The sequence below is a fragment of the Ammospiza nelsoni genome, chromosome 1 (genome assembly GCF_027579445.1).
Source record: "Ammospiza nelsoni isolate bAmmNel1 chromosome 1, bAmmNel1.pri, whole genome shotgun sequence".
In the NCBI taxonomy this organism is placed as follows: Eukaryota; Metazoa; Chordata; class Aves; order Passeriformes; family Passerellidae; genus Ammospiza; species Ammospiza nelsoni.
This window is the reverse complement of record NC_080633.1, coordinates 44,773,960-44,801,090: the sequence shown is the minus strand read 5'-3', so window position 1 is coordinate 44,801,090 and position 27,131 is coordinate 44,773,960. Positions and strand designations below refer to the sequence as shown.

The window sequence follows — 27,131 nt, the reverse complement described above, 5'->3', positions numbered from 1 at the left end:
CACCTTCACCACCAGTGTAAGAAATCATCACCCTTTTACTTTAGATAGGCTTAGGTCATGAGCACAGAGATATTTTCAGATTCCCAGGCTAAGGCAGGTTGCAGTTAGTCTCAGAGCCTGACCCACACAAACCTCAGGATTTCATGCAGTAATTGCTGTAGCAGATGGCAAAGCAGCTCCCTCAGCTATAATAATTACATTAATTTACCTTGAATTTTGTCTGATAATTTAGAATCTCTGTGCTCATTTGAAATTTTATTGCAGACAGCTCTTCTTGGCTGGTCTCTTGGAAACTCTGTGCCTGTTTCTTTATTGTCTCCAGCTGCAATTGCAGACTTGGGACAGCTGCGGCACACATTTGAGCCTCCTCTAATTTCTCTTGCAGGCTCTTGTTCTCCTCTCTGAGATTAGAGACGTCAAGCTTCAGCTTCTGCTGTTGCTCTGCTGCCTGTTCTTCCAGTTCTTTGAACCTTTCCGTGGCCTGGGCCAACTGCTCTTCTGCATCCACTTTTTCAGAGGTCAAGGCACAAATCTGAATGCCAAGTTCAGCCATATCAGTATTGGTCCTGTGCAGGAGATCTTTATTTTCTTCGTTTTCCACTCTAGCATTTTCCAAATACCGCTTAACCTTAGACAGCTCTTCCTTTAGGTTCATCAAATTACTTTCCAGCTCAGCTTTTTGATGGGCTGTTCTCTCCTGCTCTTTTTTCAGCTTTTCTTCCCTTTCTTTACATTCCACCAGTTCTCGCACATGACTTCTGTTGAGAGACTCACTCTGCTCTTTCAGCTGCTGGACAAGCGTCTTCTGCTCACTCAAGACAGTCTCAGTGACTGCCAGCTCACCTCTCATCCTCTCTTTCTCATCAGTGGCCTGCTGAAGCTTGACTCGCAGATCCAGGACTTCTGCCTGCAGCCTGGACACTTCACCTCTGTTGACCTCCAGCTGCTCTTCACTCATGGTCAGTCTGAAGGCCAGCTCTTTTGCCTCCTTCTCCAGGGACGCTGCCTGCTGTAGTTGCTGTTTTTCCACTGATTCCTTTTCTGATGTGAGAGATTCTATAAGTTTTGTCTGATGAAGGCATGTCTTTTCAACACTGAGCTTTTCTGTCTCAAGAGTCTCTGCTTTCTTCTTGTGTCTTTCAGCTTCTGCTCTTAGCTGCTGACATTGGCTCTCCATGCCCTGCAGTTCTACTTCCTTCTGTGTGAGCTGCGACTGGAGACACTCTTCGCTTTCCTTCAAGGTGTCCAAGCTTTTTTCCATTTGTAAATTATGCTGTTTGGCACTCTTCAGCTGTGCTTCAAGTGAAGCATAAGACTCCTTGGAGGTCTCTTCTCTTTGCTTTAGTTCTTCATATTCTGAGTGCAGAGCCTTCAGCCTCTCCTCTAGAATTTGGCTTTGCCTCCTGGCATTCTGCAAGTCTTCATCCAGCTGTTTGTTCTCACTCCGGAGCTTCTTCTCTTTTTCATCAACTGACACCAGGGCATCATCTATCTCACTCTGAAGTTGTTTCTCAGAGGCTCTCAACTTGGCTACATCGGCTTCTAGGGAAGCTTTAGAAGCTTCCAGATTTTTCAGCTGCTCTTCCATCTTCTTCTTAGACTGCTGCAAATTTTCATTCTCTGCTTTCAGTTTCCTGCTCTCCTCATCCAATTCACTCACTGCAGAGTTTTGCTGCTCCATCTGCTCCTCCAGCTCCTTGACTTTCTGCCTGAGATGCTCCTTCTCAGACATGAGTTTCTGGTTTTGCTCCTGAAGGCTACACACAGTCTGACTCACCTTTGTTAAGCGACCCTCCTGTAGTTCAAGTTGCTCTGCTTGTGATTGGACTTCCTGCTTCAGTGCTCCTTCTCTCCTACCATACTCCTCCTCAAGTTTTTCTTTTTCCTTCCTGGCTTCCTCAAGATTTTTTTCCAGTGAACCCACGTGAGCCAGCGACCCCATTACCTGGGTCTGAAGCTCAGCCATCTCCTTTCCTTTCAGAGTCAGGGCCTCCTGAAGTGCATCCCTTTCCTTTGCCACTGTCTCCAGGCTCCCAGTCAGCTTTTCACTCTCTTCATTGGAGTTAGCAGAGAGGCTACTGTATCTGGATTCCAGTTCCTTCTGTGCCTGTTCTTTCAGCAGCAGCTCCTCCCTTGCTGCTTTCAGCTGAGATGCATGTTCAGCATTGAGTCTTTGCATATCTGCCTTTTCCTTTTCCATCTCCTGAAGCTTCTCTAACAGTGCCCGTATTTGTAGGGCAGAGTCATACTGGGCTGTGGCTTGCTGTCCCTTTTCATCCAAGGCAGCATCAACTTTTGCAAGGAGGTTGAGGTTCTTCTGTTCTGTGGAACTCAGCTTGGCTTTGAGCTCATCAATACACAGATCCTTCACAGCAATCAAAGCCCTAGAGGTCTCCAGCTCCTGATTTGAAACCTGCAATTTTGAGGCACAATCTTCCTTGCTGGTCAAAAGCTGCTCCACCTTTGTTGAGTGTTCCTTCAGCTGCTCCGCTGCACTCAGTTCCAGTGACTGTAGGCACTTCTGCAGGTCATGCACAGTGCTCTGAGTGGAGTGTGAGACCTCACACTGCTTCTGTAACTCTGTGATCATCTTTGTCAGCCGGGAGTTCTCCTCACTGTAGTTATTGCTCTTCTCCTTTTCTACCTGTACTTGTTCCTTTTGAAGGCTGACAGCTGCCTGGAGCTCCTGGTTTTCCATTTCTAGCTGGTGAATACGATCTTGAAGTTCCCTCTGCCTCAGCTCAGCCTGGTCAAGTTCTAAACGCATCTCTTCGTAGCCCTCAAGGTGTTCAACATTTAGTGAGTTATTCACATCAGGGCTGGAAGGAAACTCTTGTGCCTAAATGAACAGAAGGGAAAAATAAGAAAGTTTAGCAGCATTAAACATTCATTCAAATGGTGTGTTCAAATGAAAGCAAGTTCAGGTTCTTAATGTACAGTGACATTATGTGTTGCCTTCATAGCACTACAAGATATCAACTTGTAGGAAATGGGGCTTGTTTTCTCAAAAGATAAATGAAAATATGCCTGTCTGCAGGTAGTCTTATGAACATATTTCTTTCTTTTACAAGATTTGCATGTTAAGTTGAAGCAGCTGACAATTCCCTTTACTTTTAATTAAAATGCTTCCCTTTACTTTTAATTAAAATGCTTTTTGCTGTTTAGATTATAAGACTCATAACCATCATAAAAGTTTTCTGAAACTATGTCAACAAAGGACCTACCATGACATATAAACATTTATTTGCAATTTGCTTACCTGCAAATAATTGCTCACTAAACTGCTCATGCTGGAACTGCGACTTGGGGGCTTCCATAAAAATGCTGAAGATCCAAGTGAGGACAGAGTCCTCCTGTTCAGAGAAATAATATCTAAGGTAAGTCTAAGCACATATATATGTATCTTTCTACTTGTATATGTAAGATTGATCTAGGGGTAACTACAACATAAAAAAGGATATAACTGCCCCTGCAGTCTCAGCCAGCAACCACTGAAGTTGATGAAAATTAAGATAGGGATATCCGAGGCATCTATAAAAGGTGATGGGGCTGGCAGCTGTAACTTCCCTCATCCACAAGAACCAATGCAGCCTTGCTCTAAGGAATTGCATCGCTGTGTGGTGGCGGCTCAACCAGAGGATGGCAGCAAAGGGCCCTCGGAAACCCCCATGGATACAAATGGCTCTGGACCAGACCTGGTAGTCTTGTTATCCTCCACTTGTAGGTGGGATCACCGTGGCTGCAAGTGAAGCACACGGCTTGGCTGTGCAGTCACTACACGTCTCAGCTCTTGAAACAGAGGAAGCTAAGAAGATTTCTTCTTGTGCGTGTATAGATGAGAATAGCTTGGGATTTGGGCCAAAACTGCAACTACTGAAGTGCCATATTACAGAGCACCATCTCTGATCCCTGGTTCTCACTATACTGAAGGACAAACAGGACAATTTCGTCATGGAAAAAGCATATACCTGCTCAAACACAAGTGTTCCTACCCACAAAAGCAGGAGCTTTTACAGATTCTTTAGCAAGCAGGTGTTTTATGGCCTTGTAAATACAAAATCACGTTGTGGCTCCACCTTACCTGGCAAATGCTGGCCAAGCAGCATCTAAATCATAGCCTCTTGATGCCAAGTCAAACTGAACATCAGTGAGCTCATAGAGTTGACCCACAATGTCAGAACTCATTTTGGAATTCAGAAATGGACTTCTTGCATAGTACCAGTCACTTGAAAACAAACAAAAGAGAAGTAATACTCATTCATAGGCAAAAGAGAAGCAGCAGTTTCTCTTACATAAAACTCCCTACATCATTATTTACTCCACCACAGAAAAACTATGATACAGTATTTTAAACACAAATGAAAACAATTAGACCCACCAAACAATATTCTATCCTTTCAATGTCAATGAAATGAAACAAGTTTAATTAATTCCACATCTTTAAAGGAATCCCTGCACAAAATGTTTTTTCCTCAAGTGCATGGGCAAATCACTGACAATAAAAAATATTTGCAATACACTGGATAATCACACAGTAACTAAAGCATACATTTAATACATCAAAAATAAGGAACAGAAGCAGCATCCAGAGAAAAATACATCGTGAAAATAGCTGGCTTTTTCTTAAAGCCCTAGCAGTGCCCCTCCAACCAAATACAACTATTATATGTAAATACTTTCTGGGCTTTGTGCAACACATCCAAATTATTCCTCTCTCATGATGAATAGTCCATCAAACCCAGGATCTTCAATACTTACAAATACATGACCTTTGAAACTGACGTACAGAAGCCTCAGCACAACCCACTCCACATATATTAAGCTGTAATAACTTTCAATCTTTACAAGCCCAAGATAGGAATGAACCAGTGACCCAGGCCAAAAGGTCTATGATCCCTCATATCCTATTACCAGCTCTCTAAGCCAAACAACTGGAAGTGTTTCAATTTCTTTCAGTAAGGTGATGTTGCTTGATCACACTGAGCAAACACCCATTAGTTTAAAAGTGCTTTGCCATTCACCTGGTCACTTTGGTGTTCATAAAACATTGCTGCAAGGTGTCTGCTAGCCTTTGGTGAACCAGGGAATAACGAATAAATGCTCTTCCTTTTCCAAGAGAGGTTCGTAGCTTGAAGGGAGAAACCACAAGAAAAGAAAGTTAAATATCATTTGTGATCATGTAGAGACATGGCCAGAACAGCCTACAAAGCAGCACAAAAATACTCACAATAAGCCTCTGTAAAGCAAAAAGTTGAAATTGTACAGGAAGCCAGTAAGAGCTGCCACTGAGAAACACCTTTTCCTAAGTCTGTCATTGGGTGGAATCTTTTCAGAATGATGAATTTGTTTCTACAGCTGGCTATTGTTCACTTTATAGTAATATAAAAGGCACCACAGGACCAACGAATCATCTAATATATAGAGTACCTGACCACAGACTATGCTAAGAACACTTAAAAATAAAAGGCAAATCTCAATGTGCCCAGCCAAGATGGAAGTGACAGCTTAAGTTACTGAAGATGTGTATGGCCACAGCTGGAAGAGCTTTAGGAAAGATTAAGTAATAGAACAAAGATGTACACATATACAAATACACATCCCCATGGACACAGTAATCCCACACAAATGCAAAAAGTCTTTCTTATTTAGCTGCTAAGTTGATTAAAATCTAATTATTTTTTCAGATCAAGAACAGCTGCAGGACCAAAATTAATGGATCTTTTATGAAAACAGCTGTTAAATCAACATAAGGGGATAACAAAGCTCAGTACTGAATTTTTTTTAGCTATTGACTTGAAAAATCAATACTTTGTTTTTACATCTGAAGCATTTTCTGTCCAGCAAAATAGTGAAACACTGAATAGTGGTGTTTCTTCTTTCCATCAAAGTCAGTAATCAATTTAGAAATGGAAAAGGATGAAAGAATTTCTCACCTAACTGCTCATCTAACTAACAAAGCAAGCACATTTATGATTTAAAATAGAAGCCAAGACAAATAATAGAGAGGCTGAGGCACAAGTTAGTAGGCTACTGTAGACTTTGCTTGAAAGGTTAGTGTGAAAGAAGGCTCAGAGGCCACACAAGCTTTCTTTCCCAGCTGTCAGTATTCCACTGTGCTGAAGTGAGAGCAATACCCTCAGCTTCCCTGTTTTTGCTGTTACTGGGCTTCTTCTCTGAAGTAACACAAGCTCTTCATTTAGTTCAGTAACCCACTACATAAAAAAATGTTCCTTATAAATGGAACCCCAATGAAATGTAAGCAAAGACAGCAACACTTTTTACTGATTTTTGTTTTGAATTCTACAGAATATAAAGTGCAAAATGCCACGGTCCCTAAGCACTATGTATCCCAGAAACAGCAAATTTAATTTAATTTACCACCTGGTTTTCACCCTCATTCACCCTGCAGATATCTGAACATTTCTTCCAGGAGATGCTATCCCTACTCTGTGCACAGTAGCTTACAAGTGTTTTTTCCTAACTAGGCATATTTAGTCAATATCTTAAGAACTGTCAAAAAAAAAAAAACCCAAACCTTGGAAGCCACAGAATTAATCCTATCCTTACTCCCATTGGTTTATCAATTTAAATTCTGATACTTTCTATAAGCAATATGGAGACACCAGAAAAAAAGGTACATGATGAGAACCAGAGGAAAATATTTACATATATGCAGCTAAAAGTAGCCAAAGACTATTTGACTAGGAAACAAAACCATGCCACCTCCTGCTGGAGCCCTGTTAGAAATCAGGGAGGCAGAGTGTCTGGAATTGACAATATTTCCATGCTGCCAGAAAACATTGTAGCTAAGGTGCAGCCTATGGCTGTAAACATTTGGAAAGATGTGTATTCAGTGTAATCAATCACCTTGGGAAAGGGGAATGACCAGAACTCACTGCTCACCTACTGCTCTCAAGAATAAGGCCCTCTACTTAATTAACAGGTAACATTTTCCAGGATATTCTTATTTGCTTCCTTGCTCCACCTCTCTAGCATATCCTGCACCCTAATATTAGAAGCACTGCAAGCAGAGCAGAAGAAGCTGTTGAATGTCTGACTGTTCTTTAACTTAACTGCTATTACTCTTTCCTTTTGGTTAACTTCCAGGTTTGAAAGTCAACTAGTATTGTTCAGTAACCAAATAAAGGACATTTAAAAATCTTTATGTCCTTCTATCCAACCAGGTTCACAAAATTTGCTGCTGATTTCTACCTGGAATGAAGGGGAGTAACAAACATATATTTATGCCATGTGTCATCTAATTTCTGAGCCCAAGTCTGCCAGCTCACTTATCCAAAACAGATCACTGATTCTTTTTTTAAGAGTTTGTATTTCTAAATCACAAGTTAATAAAGATTAAAGAAGCCTTCTACAAGCTAATTTCTATGGCTGCACATGAATTAAAGTAGAAAATTGATTCCAAATTATAATTTCTGACATTGTGCTAACAATTTAACAGCCAGAGGTATTGAAGAAGGAAAAAGCAGAGCAGCCTTTACATGTGGCAATATGCAGGTGACACCACAGGCAACAAACTGTTGAAGACTACAGCACAGCCACCTTTGCAGAGAAATCTGCAATCACCACAACACTGCCTCTTCTATCCACTAGGAAAATCTTCTTCAAACAATTCTAAAGACTCAGACAGGATCAACACAGAAAGCTTCTCACAGCTTTTATTTCACCAACGCATTAAGCTGAAGACATAATGTGGTTTTTAACAAGATAAAGCTTTTATTACTAATCTAAATCTAACAGGAACAAGGCCTTGTGTGCTGTTCCCGACAGCTTATCCAAGGGAATAATGACAGCCATCCCTAGTCATTGCATCATGCTATTTCACACAGAGGAACAGAGTTCAGACAGAAGATGAAATTGCTGCTCTCAGTCAGTCCTCCTCAACTCTATGGACCAGTTTAAAAAGTCTTAACAAAAGTCAAATATGGTGAACATTTCATCTTACACTTAGAGCAAGATCCTGCTGTAAGCTTTGCTGAAGATGGCATGCTCTACCCTTGACTTAGTTTTTAATTTCTTTTTAGAGAAAATGACATTAAGTTTATGAAAACACAGGGCATAACCAGAGACAAACTGGTCCATTCACTTGTGTAAGTGGTCTTTGAAACAGGAATCAGGCTTTGGAACCCTACATAACATAGTGCCCTAGTAAAAAAAGTAATCTTGCATTTTTATACTTCATGTGAAAATCAGGAAAAAAAAAAAAACCAACAGTTTTTTTTGCTATATGTTAAAAGCTTTTTTTTGTTTTTGGTTTGTTGCTACTGGTCTCTGAAAAAACATGGCAAAACATAAACCACATATTCTGATGCTTAACTGATATACTTACTTCTGTAATAGACTTGACAAAGCGGATTCCATCATTAGCTCCTTTGATTTTTGCCAGACAATCACAGAAATAATCCCAGTAGTCTTTTCTGTTCCCCAACAATGTGCTTTTTTCTTTCTGGTCAAACTTAAACCAGGAAAACAAAATACAATGAGCAAAATTTAGATAGAAATACACTTATATATAGCTACTTGGAATCCTGTTCTTCTCCCAGCAGCATGTGCTTTCATAATTCCTCTTAGCTTTAGCCAATGCATTCACAAAGGAAAGAGACACTGCACTGTACCACTGCAATCCAGCACTTACAAAAGCTACTTAACTGACAGTAAGAGATAATGATGTTCTGGGTCTCTTTAAAATACAGACATCCATTCTAAACTCCTGAAACAAAGGCTGGCAGCAGATTCAGCAGCTGTTCAAGAGCAAGGCACTAACAACCAGCTGCTCAGAGACCTACAATTAAGCATGGCAGTAGCACATGTGTACGTACCAGAAAAACCTGCTCTAGCTAAATCATGTTCAGAGCAGCAATGCAGCAAGTATATGGACTAAACCCTGGACCATTCAAATCTCAAAGGATTTTCCAGTTTCTGCTCTGCAACCCCATTAAAACTCCCTTGCCTAGATTAAAGCTAGATTAGCATTTGTTGCAAATTAGCATTTGTTGCAATCACTGGCATGATTATGGCATATATGGACACCACACTATGCAAACTGAATTTCAGTTTGCCCAGCAGCGTCCTCTTTTACTTAAACCTTAAGGCTGGACAAAAAGCAGCAGTCCAGATTAAAAATCAGCCTTTTGCCTTAAGCCGTCCATACAATAAAAAAACCTTTCTAAAGCAAAATTGTTGAAAATTCTATAAATTACTTACATCCAATATTTATTTTTCATTAAAATGTCAAGGTATCATTGACACAGTTTTTTCAGGATAATTTAGCAAGATATGTCTTTAAAATCAAGTTCAAATCTTTCAGATCAATAAAGAAATGCCTTACATTCCTCAAGTCAAACTTCAAGCACTGCCTTTTGATTACATTTATTTTCACTTGAAATAAGTATAATAGGCAGCACATATTTCAGTCCTCTTATTACACACACCAAAATACAATAGAGAGACTCAACTGGATATTTATGGTTATTTGAGTTAAAATCCACAGGGTGAAGAGTCAGCAAGAGAAAATAAGGCCAAGTTTTGCTGGTGGATTACAAATGACACAGATCACTTTTTACCTGTAAGAGGTACTCAAGCTTGTAGGAGAATTTTTGCAAGTTGACACTGTCGTCTGTGATCGGTTCGCCTCCTTCTTTAAATTCTTTACTTAATTCAGTCACTGCATCTTTAAAACAAACAGCAAAATAGTTAACTAATGCAGAGAACATATAGCACTGAATCCATAAACAACTAAATAAATGCTTTCTTCACAGACACTCTGCATGTGGACTCATTTTCTTTTAGCTGAAATGTCTTAATGACAATATGGAGAAATGACTGATAAGCTTGCAATTTGAGACCACCCATAAGAAAACAAGAGTTCAAAGTGTTTCAATCAGTTGTATGGATTATTTCTTCTTTAAACATACCTAGCACTTCTGACACTTAGCAAAACCTGCTAACAGAGAATTGCTAAATTGCTACCTCAGCAGAGGGAAGAGAAATAACTTTTTGCTGTCTCATGTGCACATTAAGGTATTGCCACAGGACAAACAGAATTCTGATTAGAAAGGACAAAGCATGTAATCTGCTAAAGGGGATCAGTAACACGAGAACAGTCATTCAGTCAGCACATTTATCTTCTCCATGCTTTATTCAGGAAGGTTCAGCTTGTGCTGGTTGCAAACACAAATGAAAAAATAATTTACATAAAAAATAAGCATACAGCAACTCCATTTCCCTGAAATGTACACCCATAGTGGGTAAGGAAATCTCAAGTCAAATATACTTTATTGTCCCCCTGGACACTCTAGCCCCAAAAGGATGTACTTCTCAGCATCAGAAATTACTGATTTTGAGCTTGCTTTCCCCTTGGTCTTATATTTATTTCAGGTGACTGAGTGAGCTTTAGCTCTCAGTCCCACTCCATAACCCTCTGGGAAATAAAATTTCCTCTTGTTAGTAGTGAGATAGATCTTCTTTTTTATGTTACAGGAAGGTGTAGATTTTCAGCTTTGGTGCATATACCTTTTATTTAATAAAAATTAAAAGGAAAAATATCAGAATCTTGGTAGAGGCAGCTGATGAGGACAGAAAGAAAGCAGAAAAACTGTTATGAATCCGATAACAATCCTGCCTGCAACAGAACTGTTTAAATGAAGTTGCCTACTTCTAGTGGAAGACAGGTTCCACTGCAGCAAGAACAGCAGGTGTAATTCTCCAGCACCCTTCCTCTGGGTCTCCTTTCCCAGCTAGGTTTGGCCTCCTGGTATCAATATAATCGATATAGGGTGACTCTATTTGGGGAATAATGTGCTCTGACTCCATGATTTTAGAAAGTTGAACAATGTTTTATTAAGTTATATAACACTAATACTATACTAAATTACATACTAAAGAAATACTATATTACGAAGATACTAAAAAAAACTTGTGACTGTCTGAGACACTCAACTTTCACTGGTGTCTAATTAGCAAATCACTTTAGGTAAACAATCTCTGTAACACATTTTACATTTGCAAAACAAGAGTAGTAAATAGAGATGAGAATCGTTTTCTCTTCTTCTCTAAGTTTCTCACTGCCTTCCCCAGGAAAAATCCTGGGAGAGAAAATTATGTGTCTCTCTGTTCAGAGAATGTGAATACTACATCCCGGTTTTTTCCCTTACCATATTAGCATCAACTCCACACCAGCTTCCCAATAAGGAAGGCTGAGTTTTAGGCCCTTTCTCTTTACTTCACATGAAGTCTTGCAGCAGCGCAGCTTTATGCATGCTGATGAAGTACTAGTTCACAATGCACACCTCACACACCCCCTTCTTTAAATTGTAAAACTTATTTTTTGTCTTACATGTTTAAATTTACAGAATTTAAGAACTGCAGAAGGTACAGAATTTGTCTCACAAAAAAAAAAAATCAGTCACACTGCACACTTTGAATTTTGTCACTACAATGCTGCAGGAAAAAGTTACACAATAGAAAGCACAACTCCTGCTCTCTGTTATCTAAACCCAGGCTGGATGCAGCCCAGCCTCCAGAAGGTATCTGTCAGCATGGCTCTCAGTGTACCTTGCAAGTCTCTGATAATCCGCTGCAGCTGGCTTTCGCCACTCGTGGCTGCCATCTTGGGAACAAAAGGAACTCCCCTCCTGGGCCGGTAACCTTTTCATCCATCTAGATAAAAACTGCAGAGTTCATATCCTTGAAGACCATTGGGTTGATGATGATTATTTTTCTCTGTGACACCTGCAATTGTAAAAGTCAAGAATAAAATGGAAGTCTTTATCAGCTCAAACAGTAGAAAATAAATGCTTTGACATTTTAGATCCTGTTGAGTAATGAATTCCAAAGCCCACCCTTTTCCAGGAATCTCCTTAATGTTTTCTTCTAGTTTTCACTTTCCATTTCAGTTATTTCTTCAGTTATATCTTTCAAAACAACCAAGGAAACCTCAGAGAGCAATTTTCTCTGGCTGGAGTTACAACACAGTTGGTAGTACAGCTCAGCTCTGGCTGGCATTTCACTCAATCTATCTTGTGACCCTGAGGAAGGTTCCAATGACATGTGATTTTCCCACCCCAAACTCTCTGCCAGATCTTCCCTACGGGCTGTAGAGTAAAAAGGTAAGACAAATTTTCCATTTCAGAAGGACTTTCAAGACACAGAGTAGGCACGAGCCAAGGAGTCAAAAGTGATACATACTTGACTCTCTGACATTGGAGCATATTTTTAATGTGCAAGAACTATTAAAATATTTAGTACTGGAGTGTGATTTTAGCACAAGGAGCACCTCACACCTCACCTTCTCAGAACCCACTGTTCCCTACACATGTAAGATGACACCACTTTATTTTAAGCTCTGTTACAGCAATCCTGGCTGGATAAACATACCTTGCACCACCTTCTTTGCTTAGGATGAGTTATACTTGGCACTCACAGAAAATCTTTCTTAAGGTAAAATTAATTAAAAGCTTCAAACACTTTAATAAAACAACCATGCCTGGGGATGTAATCTTTCCAATGCTAATCTGGGAATAATCATTCAAAGAAAAAAGCCACATAGAAACTACATAGGGAACTTATACTAAGCATCCTATTCAAAGGTTGTTCAGAATTCTGTCTGCAGAGGTACAGCCAAAGTTTCAAGCAAAGACAACACCCAAAGTACTGAATCTTTAGAAAAATTGTTGTTACATATCAGTGCTTTTGTTGATTCAAGCTGAACTACAATGAAATTATGCTGTAATTAAAATCTTGCAAACTTTTGAATCTAATGTGATTAGGTCACATTATTATATCTCCTTTCTCTTTCCATTCTTTCACTCCCAAAAGAGCTACATTGGCATGGCTGAAATAAGTGTCTGAATTAATCAAACAGATCATCCTTCCTACCCTATGTATTAAGGTATTGCTAGGAAGTGATCCCAATGTGATCCTGTATTCTTTTCTGTTTGAAACAAAGCAAACATTAACAAAGTCATAGAGACAGAAGAACATCAAGTATAAAGAGAAGGCTGAAACTAGGCTTACTGCTGAGTTTCTCTGCATACCTGTGCTTTGTTACATGCTAGTTTCCATTTCCATGTTTTGATGTTAGTTGTTATGTTATGACACAAGTGTTACATGGACCATGCGCTGTCTGGGGAAAGGCTTTTGCCTGCAAAATCCCCACCACAACCAATTGCTTCGTGGACAGAAGACCAGAATAGCATAGACTACCTGACCTGTGGTGCCAAACACAGTTTTTACCTTAAATCAATAATGTGACATATCCAAGATTCCTATCTCGATGCTACCCAGAGACCATACAAAATACCACACTTCTTGGGACAGTTGGGGTACTACTGAAAAAAAGCAAGAGTAACAAACTCAGTGAGTCAATGTTTCCTTTTCTAAACACTCACAGTAATATCAGCCTGCCTGATCGGTTTGGCAACTGTTGCAGAAAGGAGCTGAAGTGAGAAGACTCTGCCGCGTGGGCAATGAAAGACAAAAAGTGCCTCCAAACCTTTTCCTCACACCAAGAGGGAAAAGAGCAAGGACCAACAAGGGGTCCTGCCTATGCTTCCCAAAGGACAGAATAAGCTCCCATTCAAGGCTCCAGAGACACAAAGGCTTTGGAAGAGGCATGCCAGGAAAACACCGAGCAGATCAACTGCAGACATCTACAGAGAGAGTAGGAAGTTGGAAATTGAGCCTTTATTTAGCAATAACCAGCAGGGAGTGGGACCCTGGGCATCCTATAGCAGCCAGGCACAGCATGGAACCTTGTCAAGTGCTAATTCCCAGCAGGGTGCACAGGCAGACATTCACTGGGACAGGACTAAGGCTGTTCAGTTTCCCCAGCCCCATTAGCACTGCTTAAATCAGTGTGCACGCCCAGAAGTCACAAATAAATGACTGCTGGGTGCACAACAGCTCAGTGGCACAGGGCAAGAGAAGGCTCTGTGCTCCCAGTGGATTGATCTTGTTGAGCCAAAGCAGCCAAAGATACACATCTTTATTCGTGCTTGGATCTCTAGGTAGAATGTGAGAACCCTGAAAAGAAACCACAACTCAGCTGGAGGCATGAAGCTGCACAGCCCACTCTGCCGACTCTCTGTTGCCTCTCAATACATGGAGCAAGGTCTCACAGCTTCCCCCCTCCTTGCATCAGCTCCCACACATGACACATGCATTTATCCCCTTCTCTTCCCAGAGCTGAAGGGGATCTTTTGACCTGGACTATGGCATAGGGCAAATGTGCTGAAACTTGTCTTCTCCTCTACAAAATGGGGAGAAAGGCTCTTCTCTCCTCCATGGTCCTTCCAGAGGTATTCTTAGAAAGCACAGCTCATCCCACAGAAAGGTGCATAGCTCTCAATTTGTATGGCAAAGAAAGTTGAAAATGTATCTTAACTGGTTTCTCAAGGCTTCAAAATAGGAAGAGCTTCTGTAAACACCTGATCTAGTCCCTCCTGATCACAGAACATTTTGCCCAGAATTCTTTAATTCCTCCAGCATTCTCTGTTCCTCCAGCATTTCCTATCCTACTATGCACACCTATAAATATTTGCTTTGTGAAAACAGCATGATACATTCCTCAGGCATGAGTGACCTGCTGTGGGTCGGGAGCTGTTTAGATGATGCATTGTTACCTCTTATATAACAGCACTGGACTAAGGCAGATGGCATTAACTTGCCCAGAACTGCTGAGCTGCAATGACACCAGCACAGCTACACCAAGGACGTGGCACAGAGGAGGCAAGACAGGGCATGCCACCAGTCCCTCCTCGCACTCCTGGGCCGTGCCTGCTGATCTCTGAAGGTGGTTCCTGCCTTCCCTGCTGGCATAAGTGCTAGTGTGGGGGTGGCAATCTTCTTTACAGAGGAGGATATCCTGGAGATTAAAGAAAGAAGCAGAAAGGAAATAGCCCACATACAAGAAAAGGAAAGATTTACCTGAAGGGGAGTGAGACACATATAAAACAGGCAACAAAGTACAATGACTATAATTAAACTGGTTAATGAAGTAGCTACAATGACCTATATTAAATCTAATTCTATAAAATTTATCTATCTTCATTTTTTACATCATGTCTGCATCTCCAACATCTAGCTTTTTATTTTTTTATCAATTGGCCAGTTTTAGGCAACTTTGACAGAAGGCAGCCATCTTCAAAATATAACATCTTCAAAATATAACATCTTCAAAATACTACTTCTCCATGTGCAATGAAAACAGGAAGCAGGGAGGATGTCCATGAGCAAAGTGTTTCTTCATTGTTAAAAATGCTACAGTGAGATCTCTGTTATAGCCTGATACCAGAGAATCCATTCCCCACCCAAATGTGTTTTCAGTGTGCAGTAAGAGCAGAACTCACACTGCAGACTTGGAGTAATTCAGGTAAACAGTAAATCAGATTTGCAAAAAATATTAATTGGAAACCAAGATCCACTACCTTCTACTGCTTACAGAAATATCTCTTTTTAATATGATTACTCTGATCTAGTTGTTCCAAACAAGGGCACTTCATCACATGGCCCCAGATGGTATCACAAGACTTTTAATTATTTGGTGCCCTCAATCCTACACTGTTTCTAACATTCTATATGAAACAAAACAGGCAAGGGAATATACTGAGAAAAATCCTATGTTTGTAAGTCATAACTTTAACTGCATTATTTCTTTGTGTAGGGTGAACATGATAAGTTCTATAAAAGCAGATACTGACTGATAACTGCAAGTCACACAATGGAAAAAACCTCCAAACAGCCTACCTGGTCATCCAGCTGGCTAAAAGACACACTGACAAAGACACTGAATGCAAAACTCATGGCAAAGATGAAGGAAGAACTGGGGGAAAAAAGTCCCTAACTCTCAGAACTGCAACAGCATTGATTCAGTTAAATAATTTCATTCCAGTAATTGTCTGAAAAAACTACTTTGTACTTTGTTATAGCAGCAAACATAGAGCCTCAGTGAAATTCACGGTAGCTGTGCTGCAGCTTTTCTTATTTTGTACCATGCAGGCACATAGAGCCACATATCCATAAAGGTGGAGAGCTATTTGCTGAAAGTAAGGATCTGAGGTATAAAAGAGACAGCATGATTCTTCTGTCACGCACACATGTGCTTTTTATAGGGCAACTCAACCCTTTGTGCTCTAACATTGCATACAAAGATATGTAACTGATAGAAACACACACTGGACTATATTAAATAGGAGGATTAAAAGCAAAAGGCAGGCACAGCCTGAAAGACAGCTAGGGTTTCCATTCTGAGAAGTGAAATTTTCTTTCCAAATTAATCATCCCCCTTCATTTTCTACACCAACAAAACTTCACATTTCAGTGACAAAAACATGGTTTGGGAATATAAACAATTAGCAATAAAAAACATCTTGCACATGTCCAGAAAAACAAATTCTCAGAGGATCATAACATAGCGGAAGAGAGTAACTAGATGAAAAGCATAAAAACATTCACATTTCACAAATGCTTGGCAGAAAAGGAGCATTTTTATAGTTAAGGACTCCTTACAGTAAAGCCTTTTTGTGGGAAGGCTCTGGTGCTCTAGGAATATTTGCATTTTACAGCATAAGAACACTAACTAATGACATTCATAAAATACAGGTTGTACCCCATACCTGACAGAAGAGACTGATACAAAAGAATCCCTAAAGTTTTAAAGGTTTTCTTGTGCAATCCTCTCTATTCTATGGACAACTGACCTACATTCCATCCCTATTCCTTGTATTTGCAACCTCTTCTCAGAAAGAGATCAAAACTAAGCAACAGACAAGAGTATACAGTGGCACAATAAGAACTCCATGAGACTGAGTTAATTTTTAACCTTGAGTGGACAAAGCTGGCACCCTAACAATTTTTTTTAATGCTGCACCTATCAAATTGGATCTCCACTCTAACACCTGGCTTGAAACCTTTTAAAACCTTACATTGCACTCTGCCAAGGAGGACAGATGCATCAGACTAGGGACACAGATTCCTGACCTGGAGAAAATTGTTTTTTCTCTGATATTCTTTCACATCAATAACTGAACAACAACATCATGAATAACATGAACTCAAATGACCACTTTCTGCAAACAACACCACAGGGATGACCTAGTACATATCTCACAAAGACAACCTTGTCTCAGCCCTATCTCATGATGACAGAACTTCCCTGTTTGAGGAAGCAGTCAGTTTACAAAGTGAAGAGCTCTCTTCTGATAACAGGAATTTTGCAAGTATTGCTTTTAACAAACTTGCCTGCCCTTTTCCCTTAGGACACATGGGGCCACACTGTGTCCCATGTCAGGAAAGCTACACCTTGTTTACTAACATCTGTCAATTAACCCAACCATAACTCTCCCAGAGACTTGCTTCTTCACACTGCTCCCATCCTATTTCACTTCCCCTGGGAGAAGGTACCCCTCCTGTCCCAATGCCTGTATGGTGAGCTGAAAATACAGAATTCATTCTAAAGTGAAAAGGCTTTTTTCCCCCCTTCATGCTCTCATTCTCCCAAACAATTCTCCCTGTGTCCCTCCCTGCCACAAAATCTGCTCTTTCTCTCTACAACTCATACAACCATTTAAAGGCCTTACACATTCTTCAGGCCAGGCACAAGACACACAGGAGGAGCTACTCTGAGGAGCACCACGAAGACACCTACAGAAACAGAAACACCAGGGGACTTCCAGCTGCAGAGGAGCATTTGGTGATTCATGGCACTCAACTTGCTCATTGTACAAGCTTGGAGATGTCAAAATCTCTTTCAGGTCTCCAAAATTGGTCTCTGAGCCTTGTTAACTTCCTCAGCAAGCTTGGCCCGACTCAAGTATCTCAGCCACGTCTGAGACTTCGGGATAGTTAAAACCAACAAAAATTAAATGCTGGATTTTAATGGGACCCTTCCTCAGCAGCACTTTTTACCTCTGTATCTACCGTTGCGCACTGTCCCTCCAAGCTGAGGTTTCAGAAGTACTTGAAAAGGCTTCCTCCAGCTAATGGTTTTGGCAAGTCTGGCACATGGATGTGGACCTTGTAGCACCTCACGTGTCCTCCCTCCAGCCAGCAGCTCCCCAGAATAACTCCTGGCCAATATGCAGTTCCCAGTGAAATACCAACTTGCAACACTGAAAATTACAGGTTTTGACCACACATGTAGACCAAATAGAGGGTGAGGCAAGCAAAAACCAGGCTGAGACAACCCAAACTGACAGGCCACTGAGTGAGTCATGCTGCCCAGAGTCAAAAGAAAGAATTCTTGGTTTCCTTCCTCTGTAGCAGGAAGAATGGAGTATTTCCTCTCTCCCTCTTTTCTTGTGTTTTCCAGTGAGGGTCACCATTTCTGGGGGAAAGGGGAAATTTCAGAGTTAAAAATTCCAAAGATTTAGAAGCATTTGGAGGAGATGCCTGTACGAGACTGTCATGCTGGGTGGCTGGGAGGAGACAGGCTCACAGATGACGCAGGTTTGGCATGAGCCCAGTTATTTGGGATATCCTGATCCAACCAGCTCACTTTTGAAACCTAAACTGCCTTGTAGCAGTAGCAGGACCTTTCCTGTCCTCATCCTTCTTCCCAGCAGGACTCATTCAGGGGTTAGTTAACTGTTTGTAAATACCTGCTAAGGTCACTATACCACCAATCTACACAGAATACCAACATGGGCAAAAGTATTAAACCAAAGGAAGGGCATACAAGTCAAGGTCCTGTGCTTGCACTGAGATCCAGGCACTTTGCATAAAAAGTTCTGCTCTTTCTATCGGTGTTACAAACTGTAAAACCTTCTTCAGAATACATTTGGGCAAAGGATTTTAAATTATTACTATTAGAGAAATTTTGGACACAAACAGCAACTTCTCCGCTAACAAAATGGAATTTCTACATCAAAGTATGAACTAGGCTAGATACAAGCTGCATAAGTGTCCCTGCATTGGCAAAACCAAACTAATAAATACACAGTAATACAAATAAACATATCAAAATGATCATGTGTAACAATAAAAACACTTAGGGTTCTTACAGTTCCCTTAAGTTTAATAATCTCAAAAACATGTAAAGAAAAGTAGAAGAGTTTGATGTTTATCTGACAAATAAACAATTGTTAATTTTTAAATGCGATCAACTAAGAAAAACAAATAACAATCTGGGTTAAAAAAAAATCAGTATTACTTTTCCTTGAGTCCACTGCATAATTTCTGCAATTTCACAGACTACATCTTGACTAGTTTTATCTCCCTGGTTGTTTCTTTAGGTCTCCATCATGCACCAAACAAGAGGAACCCAGCCTCCAGGATGTTAGGACAAATTCCTATTCCTTTTACGTAACCCTCTAGCAATGGAGAGAGGGACTGCAAACATAATACACTCTTTCACTGTTATCAAATGGTGTACCTAAGAGACTCCTTTATACATGAAAATCGGGCTCCATAACTAACAGGTTCTTGTGAAGTAGTAGTGCAACCAGGTTTATAACAAATGCTGTCAGATATATATACTACAGATAATACATATGTATACTACAACAAGCAGAGCAAAATTGACTATTAGTTGTTGTTGTGCACCACAGTATCTTAAGATACAACTTTTTAACTGCAGCACAGTCTCCTAAATGTGAATGTTGGGAAACGCTATTTGGAATGTCTAGAACATTTTTTAAATTCAAGCACTCCCACGAGGACCATTGGAAGACTCCAAGAAACTGCCTTGCACACCATAAAATCTGGAAAACATAAAACACACTACTGCATGGCAGTAAGAGAGAACATGTTGCCATGCTACTGACCAGAAAGAGAACATGTTTTACCCTGTAAGTTTCACCCTGGCTTGCCTTCATGAGCATTCAAAGTCAGAGCTGGATAAAATCATCCACTTTCACTCTTCAGCATTAAAGAAACAAAGGCCTGGTACTTCTCCCTCTGTTCAACTTCAAATTTAAAACTTCAAGCTTGGTTTCAAGTGACAGGCAAAACCAGGAGAGTGAAGTCTACAGGTGACCAACTCTGTGTGCCAAACCAACCTTGCAAAAATCAGCGGCAGGCTGGATGCAGTGACCCGGACAGAAAGGGGGCCCAGTGCTGGGGCAGCTGCAGCACCAGGGGATTCACCAGCTTCCAGAACACGGCACAGCCCCTCCACAGCCCGACTCACCACCGCAGCACCTCTGCCCGAGAGGAATCCCGTGTCCAAAGGCAGCAGACAACCATTTCACTAAAACCTTGGGTTTTTTCCTTCTCCTTGCTCACTCTGGATTACCAGGATCAACATAAGCCGGAGGAGGAGGGCCGGCTGCAAACCCGGCATCTGCTCTGGAGACAGCCCCAGCCTCCCCGTGTGCCAGCAAAACCCTCTCCCTATCCATCCGCCGCAGATTTGCCGACACAAGGGCAAAGTGGGATTAGGGCCGCGGCAAATATTTGCGTGTCAGCACTTTACAGCGGGGTGAGGGCACGGACGCGGGCGGGTGTTTGGTTTCCAGCAGGGTGACTCCGCTCTCCCTGCAGCTGCAGGAGGGCAGAAAACAGAGGGCAGCGCTGATGTCGGCCTAAAGTCAGCGCTCTCAGCGGGACACGATGACACTTCAGGGGACTGGGTCTAGGTGGTGGCCCTGAGGGACGGGGACCCTCCGTTCCCGGGGGTTCCCAGGCGATGCCAGCTAGCATCCAGCCCACCCCGGGCTAATGTGCCCCCGCCATGCCTGCGCTCACTCCGCCGCTGAGCCGACCCGGTCACCCCCTAAAGCGCCCGGCAACTCTCGCCCCGCCAGGGCTCCTCCCCTCGAAGCCGAGCTTGGCGAAGCAACAAGTGGAAGCCGCCGAAGTCACTTCCCCCTCTCCCCGTCAGCTCCCTCCGCCCGCCGCCGCCTCCCCGCCCCCGGCCCCGCCACGCTCCCTCGGGGGTGCGCGGGAAGGGTCGCTCGGTACCTGCGTGGCCGCCGCCGCCATGTCGCGCACAGGCGGCCCGGGGTGAGGCTCCGGCGCTCCCCGCCCGACTACAACTCCCGTGAGGCCGCGGAGGGGCCGCCCCACAGCCTGGGCGGTGTCTGGCTGCGGCGCCGGGAGGTGGCGGAGAGCGAGCGCCGCGGGGAGAGCTGAGGGGTTTGGAGCGGCTTTGGGGGAGAAATCGTCGCTTTCGGCTACAGCTGCAGCTTTGGGGTGGTTTCCTTTCGAGGAGGCTGGTGTTTCTGGTGGCCTCACGCAAGGTCGCTCTTAACAGAATCACAGAGTTCTGAAGGTTGAGTTGGACTCTGGAGACTTCTGGTCCAACCCCCTACCAAGGCAGAGTCACCTCCAGCAGGTGACACAGGAGCGCGGCCAGGTGGGTTTGGAATGTCTCCAGAGGGGGAGACTCCATGGCCTCCCTGGGCAGCCTGTTCAGTGCTCTGCCACCCTCACTGTAAAATTCTTCCTCACGCTGAGGTGAGACGTCCCTGTGTTTTGACTTACTGGCCATTGCTCCTTGGCCTCTTGCTGGGCACCACTGAAAAAAAAAAAAACACCCTTAATAAATTTTTTATTTTTGTTTTAGTACATTTTAATATAGTACTGACTTGCTTTTACAACTATTCTGTATCTGTATGGGTTACATACAGATACAGAATAGTATCTGGTTTTTTTTGTTTTAGTGGGTTTTTTTTTCCTCATTTGCACATCAGTTCATCAAGCTCTTTGCACGGACAACTTGAGGCAAATGTGAAAGTCAGGCATGATAAATCTGGTATGCAGCAGATTTCACCTCTCTGCTCTTGCCAGTTGATGAAAGGAAAATTCTCATCCCTAAACTGAAGGGATGAGAGAACATAGTCTCAAGCTGTGCCAGGGGAGGTTTAGGTTGGACATTAGGTGGAATTTCTTCACAGAAGGGGTGATTAGACATTGGAGTGAGCTGCCCCGGGAGGTGGAGGAGTCACCATCCCTGGAGGTATTAAAGGAAAGACTGAACATGGCACTCAGTGCCATGGTCTGGTTGACAGGGTGATGTTTGTTTGTTATGGGTTGGACTCAATCTCAGAGGTCTTACCCAACCTAATTGATTCTGTGACTCTGTGAAAGACGTAGGGCGAGATTACTATGTCCACATAAAATCAGAGACTGGCCGAAAGAGGGTGTGAAACTGGAACAAGAGGTTGCTTCCTGAGACAGGGTGTGGGGACTACAGGGACACAGGGTTTCTAACGCTCCAAGCTCCAGGCTTCTATGAGCAGGCTATTTCCTCCTTTCAGATTTTATCTCTCCCACAATGCATGGGATTCTCTGAAAGGACATTTCTTTTCCAGTGCCTGAAATAGGCTACTCTTGTTTTCCACTTGAAGTGCAAACTTGAAAAACTTCCTTTGCTTTTTTCCCCACATTGCTTTGGTAAATAAAAGATTTTAAATTAAACTCGTGAGCAAGCAGTTTGTCATCAGTTCTTGCCGCAATGCTTGTGACTTTCTTAGCGTCATAAACATCATCTTAAGCTGAAGATCAAAGCATCGAATTTTCAAGAGTCTTGAGGAAATATGTGTAGTGTGTGGTCACTGACATGTCATCATCATCCGTCACACATAAGAATGACTAAGTGACCTTAGGTTTTGATGATTAATCTTCATCTAATGTATGTTTTTTGAATAGCTCAAAAGCATTTTAGTGCCCTCAGAAATGCAGGTTGTATGCCTTTGGGATGCAGTGGGATGTCTTCCACTGTTTGGAAGCAACCTTCAGGCTTACTTTTCTTGGCACACTTTGCTGAATCATGCAGCAGTGCCAGGAGCATCTGCTGAAAATGAGTGTTTGTTTTCCATTGATCTCTAGGCAACTGGGTGTCTTCCAAAAGTAATCTCAGGGTCATCAGACACAAATAATGGTAAATAAAATCCCATATAATTTCACTGCAATGGATTTTATTTTACAAATTTTCAAAAAGTCTGTGTGGAATTCTACTTTTCATTTGAAAATAATCAATTAGAATGGATTGTTCCTCTTTTTAATTATGTAGTAACAAGCTACTTTCAGAAATATTTAATTATTGAAGTATTGCCTGTTTATGTATTGATCAAGTTCTTCAGACAAAAACATTGTGTTTCCAACTAGATCCATAGCTGACCAACACTTCCTTAGAATTTTCCATATTTCATGGCAATAGAAGATGTTGGAAATCTTTCCTTTTTGGAAGCTGCACTAGAAAAAGCCGCATTGTCTGCTCAACGTGTGTTGCTTTCCTGTATGTTTGCTCTCATAAAATTTATTGATTAACTTCTTCATAAACCATGATGGGCTAGATGGGAATTATTTTCAGTTTTACTAGCCAGGAAAGGCAATGTCAGTCATGTCCCCAAAAGGAAAGCCTTTGCTGGGAAAAGTTTTTTCACTGGGTGATAGAGAGAGCCAACTCAATCACCTAAAACAACTAAATTGCTGCTTAGTGGTCTCCTGTGCACCACAGATGAGAGTTTTATCATGGTCTCTGCGTATGTGTCCATAGAATGTGTTCCTTCCATCTGTCTGACATTATTGTTATATGTGCTACATGTTTTCTTTAATTTTTTTGCAAGAGTTAATTGATGTTATATAATGACGGAAGGGCTTTGCTTCCACTAGCACTTGAGGTATTTTATGAGAGTAGTTAACTCCCAGTTCCCCTGGTCACCCTCAATGGATTAACATACCATTGTAGCTAGACTGAACAACAGGCTGCTGTTCATCATCAGAAACCTTCTGTGACTGTGGGGAGAAAGCTGTGGAAGCACTTTTTCCATTTGTTTGCATTCTGTTTTGAATAGGTGGACAAATAATTGTCAGTAGGTATAAAGCTGGGAGCAGGCAACATAAAAAGAACCAGCAAAGCTCTGGAAAACATCTAGAAGCAAATATGGCATTTAGACATTTTAGGCTGAGGACCTTGGAAGAATATTCTGCTAAATATCAGGTCAGCTTCTGAGACTGACTTTCACCAGAGCACATCAGATTTAGGAGCTAATCAAAAGTGCTTGCATTTCACTCCTGTGGACAAAGTAGGTACCAAGAATTTTATCTAGTTTGGTGCTGGTTCAACTGTACCAGCAACAATGTGGGAGCACCAAGACATAGACTCGACAGTGCAGTTTAAATGAAACAGAGTCTTTTATATACATCTATATGGATGGCACAGAGATAAAGAGCTTTTTTTCCTTTTTTTTTTTATTTTCCTTTTTTTTTCCTTTTTTTTTTTCTTCTCTTTGTTGGAAGAAAGCAACATTGTTTAGAGGAATGAAACAAACTCAAATGTGTTTTGGTTTTGTTACCTGAGCAGTTCCTGAGTATGGAGAGAGTACTCCACTCCTCACGCTTTTCTTTGTCCTTCTCAGTATTTTGTTTCTGTGGATAAGCAAGGGCATTTTCAGCTGCAGAGTAACCATAAGGAGAAGATAAAGTAGAATTTTACTTATGGTTGCAATAAACTCAATATTTCAAAACACTGAGAATATGAAAGTTTCCTGACTCTCAGTGAAAACACTTGTGGCAGTAAAGAAGTACAGGCTGGGCTTTGCCAAAATTGCACACATTTGTGCATCTGATTCTTGCTCTGATTATGATCAGAAGCAAAATTTTCATTGATTTTAGTGGAAACAGGGTGTTTCCTTAAAGATGGGGTTAGAGGTCAGCTTTGCCAGAAAAGATCTTGGATTTCGAGTGGACAGAAATAGAACACAGCACAGGCATGTGGCCTTGCAGCAGTGAGGACTAACTGCTTATGGGCCTGTGCTGCTATCAGGCTGAGGGAAACCTTTATTCCACTGTGCCTGACATTTTCATGGCCACTGACAATGTCTCAGTACTGCAGGTCTCACGGTCTGCAGTAGAGTATCTAGTTTTGGGGCCGAAAATGCAAGAAAGGGACATTGACTGACTGAAGCCAGTCCTATGTAGGATCACCAAGATGGACAGGGAGTTGGAGCACATGATGTATGAGGACACTAAATTGGCTGGGATATATTTAGCCCCAGGAAAAAACGAGGTTTAGGGGAGATCTGATGGCTCTTTTCCATTCTCTAATGTGAAAACACAGAGAAGGCAAGGAAAAAGCAACATCACCAGGTTGCAGCAAAAGAAATTTTGTTTGTATGGAAGCAAAAACATCCCCCATATGAGTCATTAAGCATTGCAACAAGGGCTCAGAGGACTTTGAGTCCCTGTTCTTGCAGATTATCAGTTTGACCACATAAAGCCCTGAGTGACCTTGTCTGATCAGGCAGATAAAACTTATGTGAGCAGCACAGAGCACTGGATCACCTCCAGAAGTCTCTTCCATGCTGAGTTAACCTATGGCAATTTACAATTACTTCTTCAATTGAAAATACCTTAATAGGTGGTTATCAGAGGCTGAGAATAATAGTCACAGGGTAGAATTCCATTGGATTTCTGAATGTTTATTAGTACTAATTCATTATATCAGGAGGCAACATATCTACATTCTGAGTTACTTTGTTATGTCAGCAATACAGTTGGGTAATATCAAGAATTCTTTTTACATACTCAGATACACTGTAATATATATTAAAAAATTACAAAATATGCTGAAGTTACAAGCAGATTTAAATAATTTGCTAAAAACTGGGCAGAGCAGGATCAGTTCAGACTTTGTGCTTCTATTATAATTCTCAACTTTGTTTTAGACAGATGTAAAATATATGAAAAGTAAATATTTCACATTCATGTGGCTCCAGGACAATGAGTTGAATGACAGCTTGTTGAAATTATGTAGGTGCATGAGACCTTCTTGGTACTCATGGTCACAGTATTTTCCTCATGTGGAGATTTGCGGGTACCAATGACGTGGTCCTGGCTTACCAGAATAGAAGAAATTGGACTAATTTTTCCTTCAATAATTTATCTCTTCAATAATTGATAGTATTCAGTCCCCAGCCCAAAGTCTCCTGAAGCCACATTCATTTCAAATGAAATTCAAAATAATTTTTTTCAGGAAGCAATAGCCAAATGCTGGTCTCCACCACAGCCAGAAAAAAATGACAACTTCTATCTTTCCATGGTTTGTCTGAACACAAGTGAATTGGAACCCTGTAGAATTAATGAGTCCCCTTTTTAATTTTTTACATTGTACGCAGTTACTGTAGTAATTGAGATACCAGGAGTGATCTGTTCAGAAAGGTGCATCTGATGATAAGGGACATGATACAAACACTTTGTTCTGGCAACTAAACCAAAGCACAAACTAGAAACTATGGACAAGCCCTAGGAAGACTGTATTGGTCTATGTCATATATATTCACCTCATTCTTATGCTTTTCCTTAGATATTCTTGCTTCTGGGTATAATCAGAAATAGGATATTGTATTATGGGCCTATCTCCTTTTTGTAAACTACACAGCAGCTGTGAAGAATCTGTTGTCTGCTCCAGATAATCTTTAGAGGTCAAATGAAATAGTGTAAAAACAGCGTAGACATTTTACGACAGATGCGTGAAAAGCCAAATTTTGGCTTAGAACCACTGCTAAACCATTGCTTGGTGCCACTGCAAAACTACTTTGGCTTTCTATATAAATGCTGGGAAATTAAATATTCTTCTTTTGCAGGGACTTTGTCATTCAGCTACACTGGAGTATGTACTATATGTTACACTGCCTGGGGTTAAAAATATCTATTGAGCTAGAATGAAGAAGGGTATCAGTTTATCTTAAAGAAAACCCCAAAAATCAATTTTACAAATAAAGCAAACCATTTTTATCCTGCTATTTAAAAAGCCATTTGTTCTTGCACTATAACCTATTTATAAGTTCAAGTGTTCTCAGCACCATGGGAAAGGGAGAAAAGGAGGTAAAAAGGAGCAATTAGAGGCAAATATGCTCCTGCTCTGCTCAGAAGATGAGCTGTTATTTGCTGCAATCATCTGAAACCATATTCAAAGACTGGAAGAATCCTGTGGGAAAGAGCAGTAACAGAAGGAAAACTGATATCCTAGTGAAGTATCTGCTCAGCATCTGTGTTCCTTCAAGGGCTCTCCTAAAGTTATCAATTTCAGACCCAAAAGACTACTTTTACACAAAACTAGTTTTATATATATGTATCTATCAAAAGATAAAATAACATTTGCCCTGAGAACTTCAGAAACTCTAAGGTCTTGCAGCTATTGTCAGAATAGTTAATCCAGAGACATTTCTCCC

The 27,131-nt window shown here is 41.3% G+C and overlaps 1 protein-coding gene across 5 annotated transcripts in view; it reads right to left on the bottom strand.

The window, feature by feature from the left end:
* The window catches only part of FYCO1 (FYVE and coiled-coil domain autophagy adaptor 1), a 45,860-nt gene extending 24,886 nt beyond the window's left edge, over positions 1 to 20,974 (bottom strand). For 3 of the 5 annotated variants that reach the window (XM_059473782.1, XM_059473808.1, XM_059473817.1), the window contains exons 1-8: positions 20,917 to 20,974; positions 11,572 to 11,748; positions 9,582 to 9,688; positions 8,348 to 8,473; positions 5,022 to 5,128; positions 4,082 to 4,225; positions 3,260 to 3,353; positions 209 to 2,839 (exon numbers count right to left, since the gene is read on the bottom strand). In XM_059473782.1, coding sequence (XP_059329765.1) covers positions 209 to 2,839; positions 3,260 to 3,353; positions 4,082 to 4,225; positions 5,022 to 5,128; positions 8,348 to 8,473; positions 9,582 to 9,688; positions 11,572 to 11,626 — 3,264 coding nt within the window. In that variant the 5' untranslated portion in view covers positions 11,627 to 11,748; positions 20,917 to 20,974. Of the gene's footprint in view, positions 1 to 208; positions 2,840 to 3,259; positions 3,354 to 4,081; positions 4,226 to 5,021; positions 5,129 to 8,347; positions 8,474 to 9,581; positions 9,689 to 11,571; positions 11,749 to 11,858; positions 11,997 to 20,143; positions 20,290 to 20,916 lie in introns of those variants that run through there. The other 2 variants (XM_059473801.1, XM_059473792.1) reach the window with 2 other exon arrangements.
* Positions 20,975 to 27,131: the final 6,157 nt, after the last annotated feature.